Source organism: Sinohyriopsis cumingii, chromosome 10 (genome assembly GCF_028554795.1).
Source record: "Sinohyriopsis cumingii isolate HCF-2022 chromosome 10, ASM2855479v2, whole genome shotgun sequence".
Lineage (NCBI taxonomy): Eukaryota > Metazoa > Mollusca > Bivalvia > Unionida > Unionidae > Sinohyriopsis > Sinohyriopsis cumingii.
The window spans coordinates 11,292,542-11,312,374 of NC_142970.1; the positions used below are offsets into that span (position 1 = coordinate 11,292,542).

Genomic DNA, 19,833 nt, shown 5'->3' on the forward strand with positions numbered 1-19,833 from the left:
ATTTGTGCACGTATATATTCTTTTGCGATGGTACTAAGAATGATATTAAGAATATCAGCAATTGTTCTTTCAGCTGAGCTATAAATTGTTATAGCTGCTGGTGATGTCTTTGCTATTGTTAATAACACTATGTCGGTTCCAGCGATAACAACGGACGCGAAAATAAACAATTATATGTCAAAGAAAACTAATGCCTACGATATCTGTTTACTTATATTGCATACCCTTCAACGATATTTTTCAGTTTGGTTTGACACTCACATACTTGATTGTATCTGTAATGTTGAACGTCGATTGGGGAGTTCATATTTTAAGTAGGTGTTAGTTTAGTGATTAATTCAAGACACCAATAATACAACAATCCGAAAAAAAATTCTTATGGTTCCACAACAAAGGTTTCCTCGTAGCTTTGTTCCAACATCACTAACATAGATCCAGAGGATCCAGTTAGTGGATAACGATGTGAAATTGTAGTAGATAGCGTAAATGTCGTAGGACTGAGTACTGAGAATATGTATACCGGTAACATCAACGCGATTTTTGATGGATTTATTGAGTGGTGTCCATAATGCTGATCCAGATGTTACTGTATATACTACACTGTCGGTGATCTTTTGGATGTCATAGAGTTTAACACCGATCAATGTTGGCTTTACAAAGAAATCATCAACAATTCCATTAATTATTTTGCGAAAATTTATAAACGATTGTACATGATTCGAATATTCAGATCTAAATGTGGTCATTCCATCACTGATTGTCATTAACGAGTTCATGATTGGGATGTTGCCATCATCGACGTATTTCTTCGTTGCAGCGTCATCGCTTGATTCTGGTTCTCCAAGACCAGTAATTGTATTATTAGCCATATTGAGAGAACCAGTCATTGTATCAATTGCGGTTAGTAAACGATCATTGATCTCAGTTTTGATCTTGTTGTTATTGCTGCCTACGTTTTTTTTTTGTTCCCACATCATTGTCTGATTCTGTTCTCCCACATTAATAATTGTAGTTTTACTAATATTGAGATCACCATACATAATATCTCCAATTCTTCTGATGCATCCAGTAATCGCTCCCATGAGTGTTAAGACTGATTCCTCCGATTTTTTAATTTTACCGTTTTTTGCAAACACCACTAAGTTATCTTCTGTCACATCTGAAACCCGCAGAATAATATCTGTCAACGGGATATTGCTCGTCTCTCATCGTCATTGTTTATCCTTTAAGACAACGACTTCATTGTGGTGCACATTTGCGAGACTCTAAAGATAGGTGTGTTCGTCCTTGACCTCGTCGAGGGTTGCATATTTAGATAAGTCGCCTTGCTGAGTTTTATTCTTCCGTAAATACACACCATTATCCTATAAGATCTGTTTAAAACGACGGTGGTCGGCTATACCGTCTACTTGTATACTTGTACACGACTTTATGAGGTGGTGTTCCTGACTAAATTACATCGTCGAGTACAGCAATTACTTCACGGCCACATATTGGCGGATCGGTTAATGTCTGTGTTGGTAATGTTGAACACCAGACGGGAGTGTTTTGAAGTCTGGAAACTTATTTTAAAAATTCTTTTGATTGTGCCAGTCCATACGAATCGAACAAAAACAATTCCACGTTCATCAATGTCGTATGCAACCCAATGAGTACCTTTTCAAGAACATGCTTTGGTTGTTTTAGTAATTGTTACGCATAAAAACACTTCTGAAATTTTTTATATTTATTTGCTAAGCAGCATTAAGTAAACCAAGATAAGACATAGGAAGAATCAACGATATGTCCTGGGGAGTCTTAGACCTTTTACGTACCACGAGTCGGAATTTCATGGTAGTTTTAGACCCTTTCCCTTATTTTGGAAGTTTTTATTCCGTGACCTGTTGTCTTCATTAGTACCATCCCAGCAGCAGTTCCAACAGCACCAGCAGCTGCTTTTGCAACAGCTGGGGCTACAGCGGCTATTAAGGTTTGTATAGTTGCAAGAAGTGGAAATATACCACCCGTCCTAGCGATGTCTTTAATTGCACCCGCAGAAAGATTAACTCATTCACCGGTTTTTGTCCGTTTGGAGTCATTGAAATACCTGAGTTGACTTACTGACAATGATAGTTTATTCGGACCACCTTCAATTTGTTCTTTTTCTAGTAATATTTCTAATCCACAGTTCTCATTTGATTGCAGATTTATAATCTGACTAGGGGTCGGAATGACACTAACATGATGATATGACATTATTGTATCATGAACGATTTAAGTAAATATTTTCTACTGGGGCATCAAAGACTCATTTGTCCACCAACACCTTCAAGCAATATTGTTTTGTCTGAGAGTATAGCAGCGGTTTCTCTGTAATTAGCTATAGCTCTTCTTGCCACACGAGCTAAAAAATGTATATCAACGACTGATTGCCTTAACAGAACCAGGCGTGCCGGTCAAAAGTAATAGATCGGATAAGGCGTTGTAAAATCTAGTTGTGATATTTGCAGACCAGAATCAACATCTTCATCACGTCCCATAAATGTCGACAAACGACGATATGCACGCGCTACATCATTGTTATCAAATTTCAATACTATATCTTCGGATGGCTCTTGACGTCGATTTATAATCAGTGAAACCTCAATAACACCAAGTCTGTCAAAGATCATTATACTATGTGTTCGTGAGTTTACTCGTTCAGTATTTTGGAAAGCAACAAATATATGAAGTGGTCCAGAAACATCTTGCTGTGATGCTATCAATCATGTGAATAAACTATTACTTTAAACACTATCTGTGATCATTGTCAACCATGATAATGTTGATTAACCACCCGAGTCCATAAAAGAGAGTAACCGTTGTTCTTCAGTGAGCAAATGTATCATTATTGGCATCCACAATGAAAGGTTTGTCAGTATTATTTTACCAACATCACCAGCAGCACCAGCAGGGCGTCAGATTGCAGCATCGTCAGTAGCCATTCTTACGAGTACAACTGGGTGCCTGTCTCTGAAAATGATTTTTCTGACTTTTCTGTAAAATCCAAAGATATATGACAGTGGAATCGCACATGAAAATCTTTTGTATATATCGTTTTGCATTGATCAACGTGCTGCGAATCCTAAGTTGAAAATTTGATTAACGCTAATAATCATATTTTCCACATCATCGTCATCGTTGTAGGCATTGTTTCTTGGTCGTCTTACATTATACTGTCTGTTGTCAGGGTGGTTAGTTGTATCCTTCATAAACATCATTGACGGACCAGCTGATCTCAATTAATCATCGGATATCTAGCTAGACTCAATATCGGCGTGGCAACGTCGACGTCTTTCTGAATTGATTCGATATTTCTTTTGTCGATGATATACGTAGCACTCTCGAACAACGCCATAATACCATTATTAGCAAAATCAACAATAAAATCAGCTCCAAATTCAGTATTATCTGTCCTCAGAATTTCACCTTCTATTTCAATAAATGCTTCAGTGGGTCAGAAATATCTACTTGTATCCTAAACATGCAGCTCAATTCGCCCACGCTGATTTGGCTGTCGTGCGTCATAAGAATAATAATGATTATCACGCATCATAAGAATAATAACGATTATCACATTCAGATTCATCTTTGAGAACTGGTGCGTTCATGACGAATGTGGGATCAAATACAGCTCTAAACATTGTATTGTATTTGTTATCGTCTAACACGAAGACCACTTCCTGTTATTCGACAAGCAGCAATATTTTTTCTGACATGGGTACACCTGCCAACTCTGTTAGTTTTCTATTTGCAGCTTGAGTTGTTATTTTACTGACATCTGCAGGTATAACTTCAGTGCTAGGTAATTTACTGGCTGTGGGTTTCGTTAATTAATCGTGCTAGTATATCCTTGATTGCTGAGAATGCTTTACTAGCAACATCAGCAACAGCACCAATACCTATATAAAGAACAACGTCATCAGCTTTCCTTGATAATTGGTTTGCAATCGGTATTGCTTTTGAGGCTATCATTCTAAATAAACCCTGAACTACAACACTGAGTCCGTCACCGTAGATAGCTTTATATTTATGTAATGGCGAATATACATTACATATCCACGTTGAGCATTATCTATGATCATCTTATTTTAGTGTCACTGATCTAAGTACATACCCTCAATCACTGTGATAATCATCAACGATTTCATCGCTGAGAGACCGATACACATTCATGTCCATGTTTCCGCCTGTAAATAATCGCTGACAAATATCAACCTCTTCGTTAGTGATTTCTGGGGAATTTTTAACGGCTCGTTTTCCGCCATTCAGAATTTCCAGTCGTTCAACAACGGCGAGGACATTATTGGGACATGGAGTAATAAGGCCACTCCACCGGCACCTGAACCAATACCACTTCCAGTGGCGCCGGTGGTAAAAGTTGCATCTTCCTCATTTGTTATTTGGGCTGGTTGCTTTGATTGTTGTTTTTTGTGGTTGTTGTAATACTGGATGTTGTTCTTGTTATGGTTGTTTTTGTCGCTGTTGTAGCTGTGTAAGATAGTTTCTTTTTATTCCATTGGTAAATTCATTATATTTTAGCTCATCACTTCGGACCAGATCAATTCCGTAGTGTATACGAAATATTCATTTGTATCAGTTATCACGACTTTAATTATCATCCGCGTACTCGGGTATTATAAGTCTTTGATTAAAATTATGCACGGAAAATGAAGACAGTACTTCCACATTGCTAAGTATTTTGTATGAAGTTAATACTATTATCGGTAAATTTATCATTCAATTCAGGTCTGATTCTTACTTGTTCTGGTTATGTTTCTGGTATACGATCCTTCATATCGGCTACTTCAGAACGAAGCCGGTTAATACGTTCAAGTATTTGTTGTGTTTGTGGTTGATAAGTAGCACCAGCTAGTTTACACAAAATTTATGGTAAAATCTATTTTGTTTTCTTAGTTCTTTCTGCTATTTTCCAGTTGCTTTAGCGGTTTGCTAAAACGTGGGAAGAAGGCCATTGGTAGCCTCTGTAACTACTTCGTTAGCTATCGTTACCGGCATAAATATAGGTTCTGCATCTAGTCACTGTCGAGCTAGCTTAGATTTGTGAGATTCCAACATTGATGTAATAATGATTTAATTACTCACACACTACAGCAGCAGTGAGGGTGACGACCAGCACTGAGTGTCCGGGTGGGTAAACAAAACACATGCAAATTTGAAAACATAAACGTCAAAGATAAGGTAACAAAATGAGCAAACCAAATTAGAGATAATCTCAGTTGCTAAGAGGTTTCGGTTTGACGCTACTGAGCTTGAATTATTATTATTTTCGTATGGAGCTTTATTTTCAAAGAAGATTTGCTCCAAAACTGGTCTGTTCACTCTCCCTGCTGCTCGCGCATGTCATTGCCGTAGTGAGTTTTCACGAAGACAACTTTTCGCAAAGAAAGTGACTATCTTGGGAGGAAAGTAATCGCCCTTTGTTCACTTTAAACGTGTGTATCCTGGCCATATATATACAAAATAAGATTTTTATGAATAACTTGTTATGATGAGTCCGCCACTTTCACAAAAATAAACCAATGGTCTTAAAGAAGATTAATACCTTTTCGTGAAGAAATTACATTGCAAGCAGATTAACATTTTCTTCCACGTCTACAGTCTTTTTTGTGAAATAATGTAATTTCACACGAAAACTGCAGTTTTCTCCTGAAAAGAGACTTTCTCTTGAATAGATTATATCAACATGTATTGCATCGACACGAACCAATAGCTTTTCAGAAAAAAAGTAATAAGCGAGTTGAAACTCAACATTGACAAACAAATGTCCCTAACATGTCAAACGCGTACCAATGTGATCATTGTTGCACTTAGTCCAGTCATACAACATTACCTAATTGTCTATATATGAGAAATTGCCGCCAGAGAAAGAAAATGAACGATCATTAATTTCATGACAATTGTTTTTTTTTTTAAAACCGCGAAAAATGTTCAGGAGGTTTTTACAACTTTCGTTTTTAATGACGGGTGCTTTATTACCAATAATTATATTCTTTTTCTTCCATTTTTCTTTATATTTTTCCGTAACGTCACCGTAACTCTTTAACAAGTAAAGTGAACAGTCTCTATACGTTTCTTTGGAGAGAGAGAGAGAGAGAGAGAGAATTTTAAGATGCCTCCTGATTATTACAAGATATTCTTTCCCAGTGGATCTTTCTCTTGCAACGCTAGATTGCATATATTTGTACACGTCCTCTTAAAAAAACAAGCGTCAACAATTATATCCGTCATTAATATATGAGAACCATAAATATATTTCCTTAGGTATCATCAATGGCAATTATACGGGTTTTGAAATTCCAGTTGGGTATTACACAATATTTCATGTTGACATAATTATCTGAGTGAGACGTTAGCATACTTATCTTACTGGTTATGACCCTGTTTCAAGTTAAATCACGTTTTACAATAATTCCATAAAGCTACACACACTGTGACTAGGAAACGTTATGCTGGCATTGTTCATTCTAGATAAGTTTTATAACTGAGCAACTATATGTGTGATTTGGGTTTTTAACGTAGCTTTAACAATTTTTCAATCATATCGCCACGACGTCTGCAGTATGGCAGTTTATAGTGATGTTTCGAACATGCGACTTCCTGCATTTGGGCGGACGCTCTAACCACGTCGCCACCAGTTCGGTCTGTGCAGACTATTGTAACAGCAAATTACAATCTGTCTTGGTATAAATGTAATGTTTTGCAATATGTTGCTGGGTACATAATACAAAACTTCGACTGAAACAAATACAATTACAAGTAAAAATAAAAATGTCCAAATTAAGGCAAAAGCCTATTTCAGACACTTGAAACAGCGAAGGACATTGATAGCCAAGCCAACACATTTTGTGATTGTTTTCGTCACCAGAGCGTGTATGTGTAATGCCCAGTCCCATAGCTCAGGAACTATAGGTAATGATGAATGCTGATTCGATTGAGACTACGACGTCCTATTACTTAGTCATGACTATTACTGCGTCATGCCTACCACCGCATCCCTGAACTCAGAAACTACAGGTAATGATGAATACGGTTGATACTACAATGCCCTGTCACCGCGTCGTGCCAACCACTGCGGTATTTGATCGTATACTACAACCGTTGTCATCATGCACCACCTATTGTTACTGAATCATAACTTTAATATCGTTGACCGCCATGGTGGCCCTGAGGTTAGAGTGTCCAGATCAGATGGGGTAGGTCGTAGGTTCGAACCCCGGCCGAGTCATACCAAAGACTATTAAACAATTGTACTAACAGCTGCTTCGAAAGGCGCTCAGCATTATGGAGCTAGTGTTAACTGGTCGGCTTGGTGTCAGGAGAATGTGACTGGGAGGGACATCATGCCTCCATGAGTACATACGAAATGGACGGCCCCTAACCTAGATGAGTCCGGGTCGTTATTATTGTTAATAATAATAAAATAATAATAATAAAGAGGACTTTGTATAGCGCCTAATCTTTAGAAGCTCTAAGCGCTTTACAACATTAGACAACACCAATAGATAAAAAAGCATATAATAATATGATTACAAAAACAAACACCATGAAATTAGAAAACATTAAAAAAACATGCTGAGAATATTTAAGGTAGGAAATATTATTAGGTCTTTAAGTTTGTTCTTGCAGTCGAAATAAGTGAGTTTTGAGAGCTCTCTTGAATGTGATCACTGTATCTTTGTGTTTAAGTTCAGTGGGCAATTCATTCCTCGTTGATGGGCCCTGGTATGCAAAAGAACGCTGTCCATATGACTTTGTTTTCATAGTGGGAATAATGAGTATACGATTGTCAGAAGAGGAGCGTAAGTATCTTGCATGTGTGTACACATGGGTGAGGTCGGATAGGTATGTTGGACTAGAGTCCGTCAGTGAAACGTAGCACAGAGAACAAATTTTGTGTTTGATTCTGGATCGAATGGATAGCCAGTGTATGGTACAAAGCAGCAGGGAGGTGTGCTCTGATCGTGGTACTCTAAAAATGATCCGAGCAGCTGTGATTTGATCGTTTTGAAGTTTCTAGAGCAGATATTGAGATGAACCAGACATACATTAGTTACAATAGTCCAGTCTTGAAAGTACTAATGAACACACAAGTGTTTTAGTGGCATCAACTGAAAGATATTTGCGAATGGAGTTAATGTGTTTCAGCTCAAGATATGCAGCATTGCTTATGTTCATGACATGTTGGTGCAATGTGAAAGTACTGTCCAGAGTAACACCTAGGGTTTGTACTGACTGTGTGAATATAACGTTGGTGTTGCTGATATTTATTGTTTGAAAGGAAGTGAATGAGAAAGTCTTTGTGCTGTTATCAGAATGGCCTCGGTTGTATCATCATTCATCTGCAGCTTGTTACGTATCATCCATGATTTCACATCAGAAATGCACCTCTCTATATCTTGGATGGTAGCATCAACTTCAGTTGGGTGACTAGATTTGTATATTTGGGTGTCATCAGCGTACAATTGGTGAGACACTGGATGATGATCTATTCTATGATACTTGAGAACGACTGAGTGTGTAGAATGAATAGAACAGGTCCAAGAACAGACCCTTGTGGAACACCATAACATAGATCAACTGGGCTGGAGTGTATTCCATTTGCAGATATAATTTGTGTCCTGTTGACCAAGCATGACTTGAACCACAGTAAGGCTGTATCATGAATGCCAAATACATGCTGGAGACGGTGAAGTAATATATCATGGTTTATTGTGTCAAATGCTGCAGACAAATCAAGGAGGGTGAGGACTGTAATCTTTCCGCTATCCAAAGCAGAGATAACGTCATTAACTACTTTTAGAAGAGTAGTTTCAGTACTGTGGCAAGGGCGATATGCATATTGTACACTGCTTAGAAGACTTTTCGAATTCAGATGAGATACAAGCTGGGATAGAACAACCTTTTCTAAGATTTTTTATATGAATGGGAGACTAGAAACTGGGTGGTAGTTCTTTAAATCGTTATGGTCTAGTGTTGGTTTCTTCGGCAGAGGCTTTACAATGGCAGTTTTGAAAAATAATGGGAATTCCCTGGATGAAAGAGAGGTTTTATCAACATCAGTTAGTGAAGGCAATACTGGATCTAAGCACTCAAGCAGCAGTGATGTTGGAATTGAATCAAGTTCACGTGACTTTGGTGCACTCTTCTTCAGGATTGTACATACGAAATCCACAGAGACAGGTTCAAATGCTGTTAATAGTTGTCTCTCAGATTCCGTATCCCAACTGTATGGTGACGACGAGTCAATTGAAATTGTGGTGTCAGTCTTATCTCTAATGGTTTGTACTTTGTCATGGAAGAAATTTGCAAACATGTCCGGAAGGTCGACTGGAGAGAAGGTAGTTGGAATTGGTGTACATTTGTTCTTTGAAGTTAGCTTGTTAGTAATCTCAAAGATCTCTTTGCAGCTGGAACTTTACATGATCTTTGTAGTGTAGTGGGCTGTTTTCGCTGCATGGACTATATTTGTGACATTTTTCTTAGCGGCTTCAGATATTTGCTTATGAATAGTGAGTCTGGTGGAGGGCCAAAGCCTCTCAGCTTTACGGCGGTCTCTTTTAGCAGTACGAAGCTGGTCTCTGACACTGCTGTACCATGAATAACACTTTCGAACTGATACTATGCACTTGGTAGCTGGGGCTTGTTTGTCGTGCAATGAACGCGGGCAGTTATCGAGTTGTTCTGCTGTAGGAGGTAAACAAGTTGTTAGGTTTGCTTGTGTGTCATGCATTAGTTTGGTTCTTATTATCATACGGAGGTTTCTCTTAGTAACAGATAAAGGTGGAGGGTTAGGGACTGATACGTCAAGATGGCATATAATGCAGAGGTGATCTGATGCAAGGTCATGTGATACCATGGAGAACCGTAGAATGGTATCATCAGGTCTATGAAAAATCCAGTTAAAAATATGACTATGTTTATGGGTGGGATGGTTAACTGACTGTTTGAGGTTGAAAATATTAATGAAATCTAGGAGTTTTGATGTGTCTGTGTTTCCAGGACAGTCCAAGTGAAAGTTGAAATCTCCAAGAATAATCAGGTTGCCACCTATCGAATTTCCATATTCCATGAGATTCGGAAACTGCTCCAAAAAGAGAGATTCAGTCAGCGTGTTTTTTCTACCGCGAGGAGGGTGGTATAGGCAGCAAAACTGGAAGACCTTTGCTCCAGTGTGAGTGTGGTTTTGACTAGCTAAATTGATGTGTGGTCGAAATTGAATGTTGTGGTGTGGTTAATACGTTTGATATTCCAATTTATTATATCATAATTCATAAATGTGTTATGATATACCATACTATATATGGATATTCTGAAAAATCGTATTTAATTAATGCATAGGAAATAACCAAATTTAAGTTTTAGTCGCGAGTGTTTTCTTCACACTTGAATTTTACTTTCTAATATTTGGAAATATGGCTTATATCCAATACATTTAATTCAGTACAGACGGAATGTAAATCATTCATTAGACAAATTTAAGATATCGTGCATTTAATTTTATAAAACAATAAATTGAAAGTAATAATAATGTAATGAATTTGAAGGTATGCTATCATACAGGAGACTACGTATATCGAATGTATTATACAGCATACAATAATAAAATGGCACCTCATATGATTACACGATCAATGCAGTCTTGTGGTGCCCTCTTGCGGACACATGCTTGTGATAAATACAAATATTAATAAAAATAAAAGTTTGAGATTTATGACGACAAAGTAGACTACAGACTGAATTATACCGGATTTGGATGACCAGATTTATTTTACACACTATCTTGCAAAACATGTTCTTGGAGACTTTAACTATAAGGCTACACTATTCCTTGGATTAGATATTCGTCAGCTGAAATCATAGAAATACAAAGTTGTATTCTTATGACGTCTAATTTCCAATATTTTAAGAACACGCATGTATAAAATCTGTAATAAAAGAAACATTGGTTTCTTGAATCTTCTTTGTGCCACAGATAACACATATGTCTTGGGATGCTCTATCACTAAAAAAATCGCCGTCATCGTTACCAGTCTTCTTTGTCGTCATAATATATATATATATATATATATATATATATATATATATATATATATATATATATATATATATATATACTCCGTAAGAATATCTTCTAGATTGAGATCATCCCAAGAAAGGTAGTCTGAACTTAGTCGGTGCGAGAAAAATAATACATAGTTATTTGACCTTTTTCTTGCAAAAATCTAATACCTCTCCGAAGGGCAGACATTTTGCCACTATACATGAAGAAAAATAATAAATAATTCTTTAAGCTCGGTAAAAACAAAACCTGGCATTGCGGTGGTAAGATTACCTGCCAACAGTGACACGAGAATGTTCATACCAGTCAAGGCGCAGTCACAATCGCTATCGCTCGGTTCATACTGTATATGAATACAAATTATGTAGCCACACACTACACTACAAAGAGTGGTGTCAGTTATTAATCTCTTTTATATGGGTTCGTTCTAAGCATATACTATATTTGTATGACTGTTAGCCAACTCTGATGCGTTTTCCACTGTCTGTTGTATTGCTATTACACGCAGTCTTTCTTGTCTTTCCTTTCGAATATATGTATTAAAAGCATGTGCATGCAGGGTATGAAAATATTTACTGAAATATCACATTAAGTATGACCGACGTTAGGTAACAAAAGAGTATGAAACTAAGATCGAAATTCAAAATACACACTGAAATATTAGAATAAATATGCCAGACTCATGTAACAAACTCTATGAGAATATGACATTATTAACTGTCATAATCCAATGGGCATGTAACACCTTAAGAAACAAATGAGTATACAATAGACACTAACATTTTCCACCATGTGATGAATATAGTACAAGTATCAGTAGGCAGAGGATGAAAATATTCACTGACAAACTCCATTTGGACTTTTATATGTAATTTATAGATCACTGACAAACTCCATTTGGACTTTTATATGTAATGTATAGATCACTGACAAACTCCAGTGGATTTTTATATGTAACTTATGGATCACTTTCTGTATTGTAGTGGCACAGTCCTAACTTATAGATCACTGACAAACTCCACTGGATTTGTATATGTATCTTATGAATATCTATCAAAATCTACTATTTGTGTATATATAACTTATCACTTACTGTTTTCTAGCGTCAGAGTCCCAACATTGGCAAGACTGTAACCAACATTTTCCTCTCCACCTGTAGCCATTATATCTTTTTTATGATTGTGATTCAGGGCTATTGACTCCAAGTGAAATGGGTTTTCAACGTAACACAATGCTGACACGAGGACTGGGCTGCAAAATATAGACAGGGACATTCTATCCGTATCCATGTAATATAGATAACTAATAATTAGTTTATGAATTATTGTACAAATATCAGCATGCTTATAAAATAAAATATCTGTATAATTGGAATCGCATCAACATTGTGACGTGTAAAGAATTTATCAAAGTTGCAGTTCAATATACTCTTTCTTACGTGCAAACTGTAATCATCTCTAAATTTCCTAGTCTTCTTAGTATTGTGTGATATCAGTGTGCATCGTAGATGTGTGGTGTGATCATAGTGGTTGTGTGTGATCTTAAAGGTTTTGTGTGATCTTAGTGGTTTTGTGTGATCTTAGATATGTTGTGTGATCTTAGACGTATAATGAGATCATAGTGATCTTGTGCCATTTTAGAGGTGTGGTGTGATCTTAGTGGTTGTGTGTGATCCTAGAGGTGCGGCGTGATCTTAGAGGTGTTGTGTGATATTAGTGCTTTTGTGTGATCTTAAATATGTTGTGTGATCTTAGACGTGTTGTGAGATCTTAGCGATTTTGTGCCATTTTAGAAGTATGGTGTGATCTTAGTGGTTGTGTATGATCCTAGAGGTGTAGTATGATCTTACAGGCGTTGTGTGATTTTAGTGGTTTTCTGTGATCTTAGATATGTTGTGTGATCTTAGACGTGTTGTGACATCTTAGTGATATTGTGCCATTTTAGAGGTGTTGTGTGATCTTAGTGGTTTTTCTTATGATCTTAGAGGTGTTATGTCATCAAAGTGGTTTTTTGTGATCTTAGAGGTGTCGTGTGATCTTATTGATAATGTGCCATCGTAGAGTTGTTGTGTGATTTTAGTGGTTTTGTGTGATCTTATAAGTGTTGTGTGATCTTAGAGGTGATGTGTGATGTTAGTGATCTTGTGAATCTTATACTAGCTAATGGTTACAATGATTTGACGAAGCATTGTGTTTTGTGTTTGGGGAGTTTTCGTTAGTGTTAATAATGTAGGTATGGAGTAAGTGGTGGGTATACATACTTTAGAATACTCTGAATTCAATTGATGACCATTAACTTAGCTCTCGGAGTTACTAGTGATCTTGATTTGAGTTATGTACAACGTTATCCCATTTTCATACATTGAATTAATAGGAATTTAGGTTTCAAAAAAGTAAATAATAGACTGATACTTACAGCATAAATAAAAATCCCTTAAAATGCAACTTTCCCAAGTAAACCAGACTGTATTCTCTGTAATGATTGTAATTGTGCCCAAGCAAAGTCGTGTTATCATACACAAAACCAACCAGTCATTGCATGACAGCAAGCTTTGTCATGAAGTGTTGATCTTATCTTGCAAACTTTTGACGTGTACAGACAAATACTGCAACGAATATTCAAGTGGCTTATGTTACGGCATGAATATCTCTGATTTTTTAGGTTAACTTGAGAAAAAATCATGGCTAATAGAGAGAATAAATCTGAAGAAAAAAAATTCGAATCATAACGGAAATGTGTAGTGGTAGCATGCAGGTATCACCGTGTAATAATAGTTACCTACGTCCACTGGTCTATCTATCTGTCAGGTTAGTTATATAGATACGTAGCTCAAAGGAGTGTGTTTTAGGTTGTGGAATTTTAACGTAGCTTTAACGATCTTAGTGATATCGCTACGATGTCTGCAGTGTGGCAGGTCATAGAGATGTCTAGCACTGGGCATCATGCCGCAGGCACGTAGCAGCTGCCAGTGAGTTTCATGTGATAAGTACCATTTTTTTAAACCTATGGTATGATTCTGCCGGGGTTCGAACCTGCGATCTCTGGCAAAGAGGTACCGAGGCCATTTAGCCAGATTAAAATCATTCTGCTTACTAGTACCACCAACACTACTACTACTACTAATACTACTATACTGCCATACCTATTTATATACTCTTACTACTATCACTATTATTATTATTATTATTAATACGACCGTACTGCTATCCCTATGTCTGCACTACTACTACTACTATTATTAATTTATTGATAATGAGATGCTGTTGCAGCTGTTACCACTGCTGGATATATATATATATATATATATATATATATATATATATATATATAGAGAGAGAGAGAGAGAGAGAGAGAGAGAGAGAGATAGATAGATAGATAGAAACTACCAACTGGTACATGCATAGTGTTATAACTGTTGGTTACATATATAAATTACCAACCGGTACATGCATAATGTAACCACTGCTGGTTACATATAGAAATTACCAATTGGTACATGCCAACTAGTTCTATACTTATTATATTTTAGTACTAATAAAGAGAAAGTGTGGAGAGCCATGACGACACTACGTACAATTACATATAGAAGTTACCAACACACACACACACACACACACACACACACACATGCACACATACATACATGGGATTATTATTATTATTATTAAGAGAATGGTTCCAATTATTATACTGCCTCTACAGCCTCGCATCCATATTAAAAGGCAATATGGCCTTCCCCTACTGGGTAAATTATATTATATACAGAATGTTTGTATAACGCAATAAAATCATATATAGATGTCATTACGCTGTACGTATTAGAAACAAAATTATCCACTCGGTGTTATAAATACTGACAGTGTTATATCATCCTAATTTAAATGGCGTTATCTTTATATAAAGCATTCATTCGGATTCGTAATCGAAGGTTAACTAGATTATCTTTATATAAAGCATTCATTCGGTTTAGTAATCGATGGTTACTTAGTTTATTACTGAGTACTAAAGCCGGGTCTATTACATATTCTTGCGAATGGAACTCAGGGGTCTCGTTGCTTGTGAATCGGCTTGTTCTATTCAGAATCGAAAGTTCCCAGGCCTTAAATATTGTATAGTTAGAATTAAGATAAGCTTCGGAATTTCGGCAATCTTTTGGAAAATGTGTATAAGATTGGACAACTTGAAGGAGAAAAAAATTTGGAAACCCTAAACATCATAAGACAATAAACGTATGTAAACAGGATAATTCTTTACAACAAACATATATATTTGGTGAAACTTATACTAGGGAAATATATTTTATTTACAATTTACCCAAAATTAACTGCTTAACCAAAATCCCCTAACTCAGAGAGCCTTTTTTACGTGCAAAGTAGACTCGATCTGTCCTGCGCACGCCCCTTGAGCTATAAACAGCGATGGAAGCGACATAGGAAGGCTAGATGCAGTGATCGATCAGATGAAACAAAGTATATTATATAAGAAGCTGCGACATCTATTAAATATCATTTCATGCGATCACTTATTGTTTCTTTATGATGTCAAATTTGCGTCTTTCGAAATCATCAGGAGGTTTCCTGTACATTTATACGCATTTATATTCAGCTAATATTTACTTACGGCAACCTTTCTTAGTGTACTTTGAATTATTTTCTTCCCATCAAAAAATTGTTTATCGTTTATAAAAATGGTACGCCATCTCCACTCCCGTAAGATGCGCTAGTGAAAGCAGATTCGTTTGATTCCGTTATCATAACCAACGTATCTGTTTCAATTAGGTCACGATTACGGTATCCGTTACTCTGATTTTGCTGACCGTATTTACCGGTTTTGCGACGTATTAGCGATATTTGAAGAAAAAAATTATATAGTACTGTGTGGTGATCTTGTAAGCCATTGATTGTAGTAACTGAAAAAAGACCTGATTGTGAAGGATGCAATTGCCGTAAAGACTAGAAATTGCCCGTTTCATTACTCTCTATGTTGTGTGCAGGGTCATTACAAAACCTTAATTCCTATTAAGAAGCAGCATTTCCCATTTTTTGGTGTTATTTATATATTTTATTGAGCAGTATGTAATATTTTCTTATCATGGTTCAATGTTTTTGTGTACTTGTGACATTGTTTTCATGTACGTATATCCTTATGGCATGGCTCAATGTGTCTGTGTTTATGGCATGGTTTCCATTTATATATGTGCTTATGGCATGGTTACCATATATGTGTGTGCATATGACATTGTTTCCATGTATTCATATTCGTATTGCGGGCTCAATGTACATGTGTCCTAATAGCATGGTGCAATGTCTGTGTGCTTTTGACAGGGTTTAATATATATGTGTGTTTATGGCATGGCTCAATGCATGTGTGTGATTATGTCATAGTTCACATGTCTGCGTGTCCTCATATCATGGGTCAATGTCTTTGAGTTATTTTTACATGGTTTTCATGTATGTATGTGCTTATGGCATGGCTCAATATATGTGTGTTTCTGGCATGATTTACATGGCAATGTGTGCGTATGGCATGGTGTCCATGTATGTATGTGCTTATTGCATGGCTCAATGTATGTGTGTCCTCATAGCATAGTTTGGATGTCTGTGTGTGTATATTGCATGGTTTCCGTGTATGTGAGTGCTTATGACATGGCTTCATTGTCTTTGTGTGCTTATGGCATAGTATCCATTTCTTTGTGTGCTTATAGCTTGATTTATATGTCTTTGTGTGCTTATAGCATGGTTGCCATGTCTTTGTGTGTTTATCACATGGCTCATTGTGTGTGCTTATGGCATAGTTCAATGTATGTGGGTGCGTATGACATAATTCAATTCCATTTATATATGTCTTTATGACATGGTTTCCATGTCTTTGTGTGTTTATGGCATGCTTCAATGATTATGTATTGTTCTTATGGTTCATTGTGTGTCTATACTTATATCATAGCTCCTAGTTCTATGTCCGTATGTGCTTATGGCATGGTATTCATGACTGTGTGTGTTTATGGCATGTTGCAGTGTCTTTCTGTGCTTGTGGAATGGTTAATTGCATTGTGTGCTTAAATATGTTCAGAGAAACTTTGTAGTTGTGATATGGTTAAGTGTGTGTTATTATGCCTTAGTTCTATGTCTGTATATGCTTATGGTTATGTTCCATATCGGCATGTATCTATGGCATGGTTTCCATGTCTGTCTGGTTTATCTTTTGATGAACACTTTGTTATCATGAATGATCATGCAAAATGTATTTAAGTACTTATGGCATGGATCAATGTTTGTATATGCATATGACATAGCTCTATTGCATGTCTGTATGCACTTAGGGAATGTTTTCTATGTATGTTTGTGCTTATGTGCTTAGGTTATAGCCCTTTTCGATAACCTCATTATTTTCCCTTTCTTTTTGACCTATTTAACGTATGGAGGTTGCAATAGAAACATATCCGGTAGGTAGAGCCGCTGATCGATATTGACCAATTGTAAGACAGAATGAACTGAATTACACTAAAAGCATTTCCAGTAGGTATTGCCGCTGGTCGATATTGACCATTTTAAAGACAGAATAAAGTGAATTACACCAGAAGCATTTCCAGTTGGTATTGCCGCTGGTCGATATTGACCAATTGTAAGACAGAATGAACTAAATTAAACTTGAAGCATTTCCAGTAGGTATTGCCACTGGTCGATATTGACCCATTGTAAGACAGAATGAAGTTAATTACACTAGAAACATTTCCAGTAGGTATTGCCACTGGTCGATATTGATTTATTATAAGACAGAATGAAGTGAATGAAAATATATTTCTCTCCATGTGGAAACATTCCAATCCAATGCCCTAAATAAATCCATTTTAAAATACTTAATGGATAATTGTTAGGCACAATGGATATAAATCATATATCAAAGTGTAATTATGTAACCAGTACAGATATTTGTAACTGAAATTAAAACAAATGAAAAAGAAGATAATTGGAAATAATAAAACAGTGAAACATAATTCCTTGCTTACTCAGCAACAATACAAACAGATAAAGAAAACAAAGTTAAACTTAGTATTGAAAATAGCATTTTATTTAATTAAGTCAGTTATGAACTTTCATTCAAGATTATGTTCTATAGTATGCATAATGCTTAGAATATGCACCTGATGATGAAATCCATCTGTTAACCATCCTTAATTATAAATAATCTGATGTGATGATTGTTAGATTCTCATAATTTCACGTAATGAAAGTAAAATTCAAATAATCTCATTTAATCTCTTGTAATGAAAGTGAGATTAAAATAATCTCATAGAATGAACAAAAAGATTCAAATAAGATCATGTAATGAAACTGAGATTCATATTATCTCACGTGATGAAAGTAAGATTCAAATGATCTCATGCAATAAAAATGACTCATTTGTACTCAATTGAATCAACAATTGATTAAAACAAACATGAATCATTCATTTTGTACAGCCGTATGATTCATACATATTTGTAAAAACAAGCAAATGTTCCCAATGATAAACACAGTTCTCCTGAAATTTTGGGTTGCTCCACACTTGTATCGGCCCTACACACCCTTCATAGATCCAGCATGCGCACAAGTTTGCAACTCGACGGTTTCGTCTTTGTATGGCCTTGATGGTTATATATGCTCATACAGCCGCACAGACGAACAGACAGACAGCCTGATATACCCGCTTACACATACGTACAGACAGCACAAAGTTCTCCTGAATTGGGTTGGCCCACACATGTATTGGCCACACCCACCCTTCAAGGATCAACCAGACATACGTACACATGGCTACAATAAAACCAAACTGGTCACAATAACAGGTAATTAAAATCTATAGATACATGCTACTAATTTAAATTCTAATAGCAACGTGTAATTCAAAGGTTCACAACGTTTAATGTCCGCGTAGTAGTAAAGGCATCATTTCAAGCCATGACATTAAAAACTGAATATGCTTTATTTTATATAATGAAATACAAACGTAACACTTTCCCCATGCCTTCAGAATAAAACTGGAGAACGTTCACTCCTTCACATGATCCAAAGGACCAGTGTGTCTGTTAGAAAGAGAACTTGTCTTAAACCTACAGGAGAATGAGTATTAGTAAGGGTAACATATCCGTGGATACTGTGCTCTTGGCGTTTCTCGCCGCAAGCTATCTATACCGAGATACATGCTAGTTCAGTCGCTTACCTAGAAAAAGAAGTATCCATCCTAGATAACGGTGTACGAATGTACGATTAAAAATGATCAATTCGATCTAAGGCGAAACCAAGTTATTTCTTGCCTTGATTTGTGACAATTATGCTGGGCATTGTTTTCCTTGGTTTGAAGTATGACTTTGACCATATTCAAAAATATATGATGCAAGGTGTTATCTTCCTTGATGTGAACTATGCTTTTGACCATAACGTAGTCTGTATAATGCTCCGTATTATTATCCTTGGTTTTGAAGTATGGCTTTGACCATGCTCTAGTCTGTTTTAGGCTAGGTGTTATCTTTCATGGTATGATGTATGACTTTGACAATATTTTTCTGCATTATGCTCGATAGTATTTTCCTTGGTGTGAAGCACGACTTTAACCATATCCTAGCCTGTATTATGCTCTGCATTATTTTCCTTGCTGCATAGTATGACTTTGGTCATCTCCTATTCTGTATTATGCTAGGCGTTTTTATTCCTTGGTATGAATTATAACTTTGACGCTACCCTATTCTGTATTAT

The 19,833-nt window shown here is 36.3% G+C and overlaps 1 protein-coding gene across 1 annotated transcript in view; it reads right to left on the reverse strand.

The window, feature by feature from the left end:
* The window catches only part of LOC149789592 (uncharacterized), a 55,527-nt gene extending 41,904 nt beyond the window's left edge, over window positions 1–13,623 (reverse strand). The window contains exons 1-2 of the mRNA XM_089973333.1: window positions 13,517–13,623; window positions 12,195–12,352 (exon numbers count right to left, since the gene is read on the reverse strand). Coding sequence (XP_089829459.1) covers window positions 12,195–12,352; window positions 13,517–13,521 — 163 coding nt within the window. The 5' untranslated portion in view covers window positions 13,522–13,623. The remainder of the gene's footprint in view (window positions 1–12,194; window positions 12,353–13,516) is intronic.
* Window positions 13,624–19,833: the final 6,210 nt, after the last annotated feature.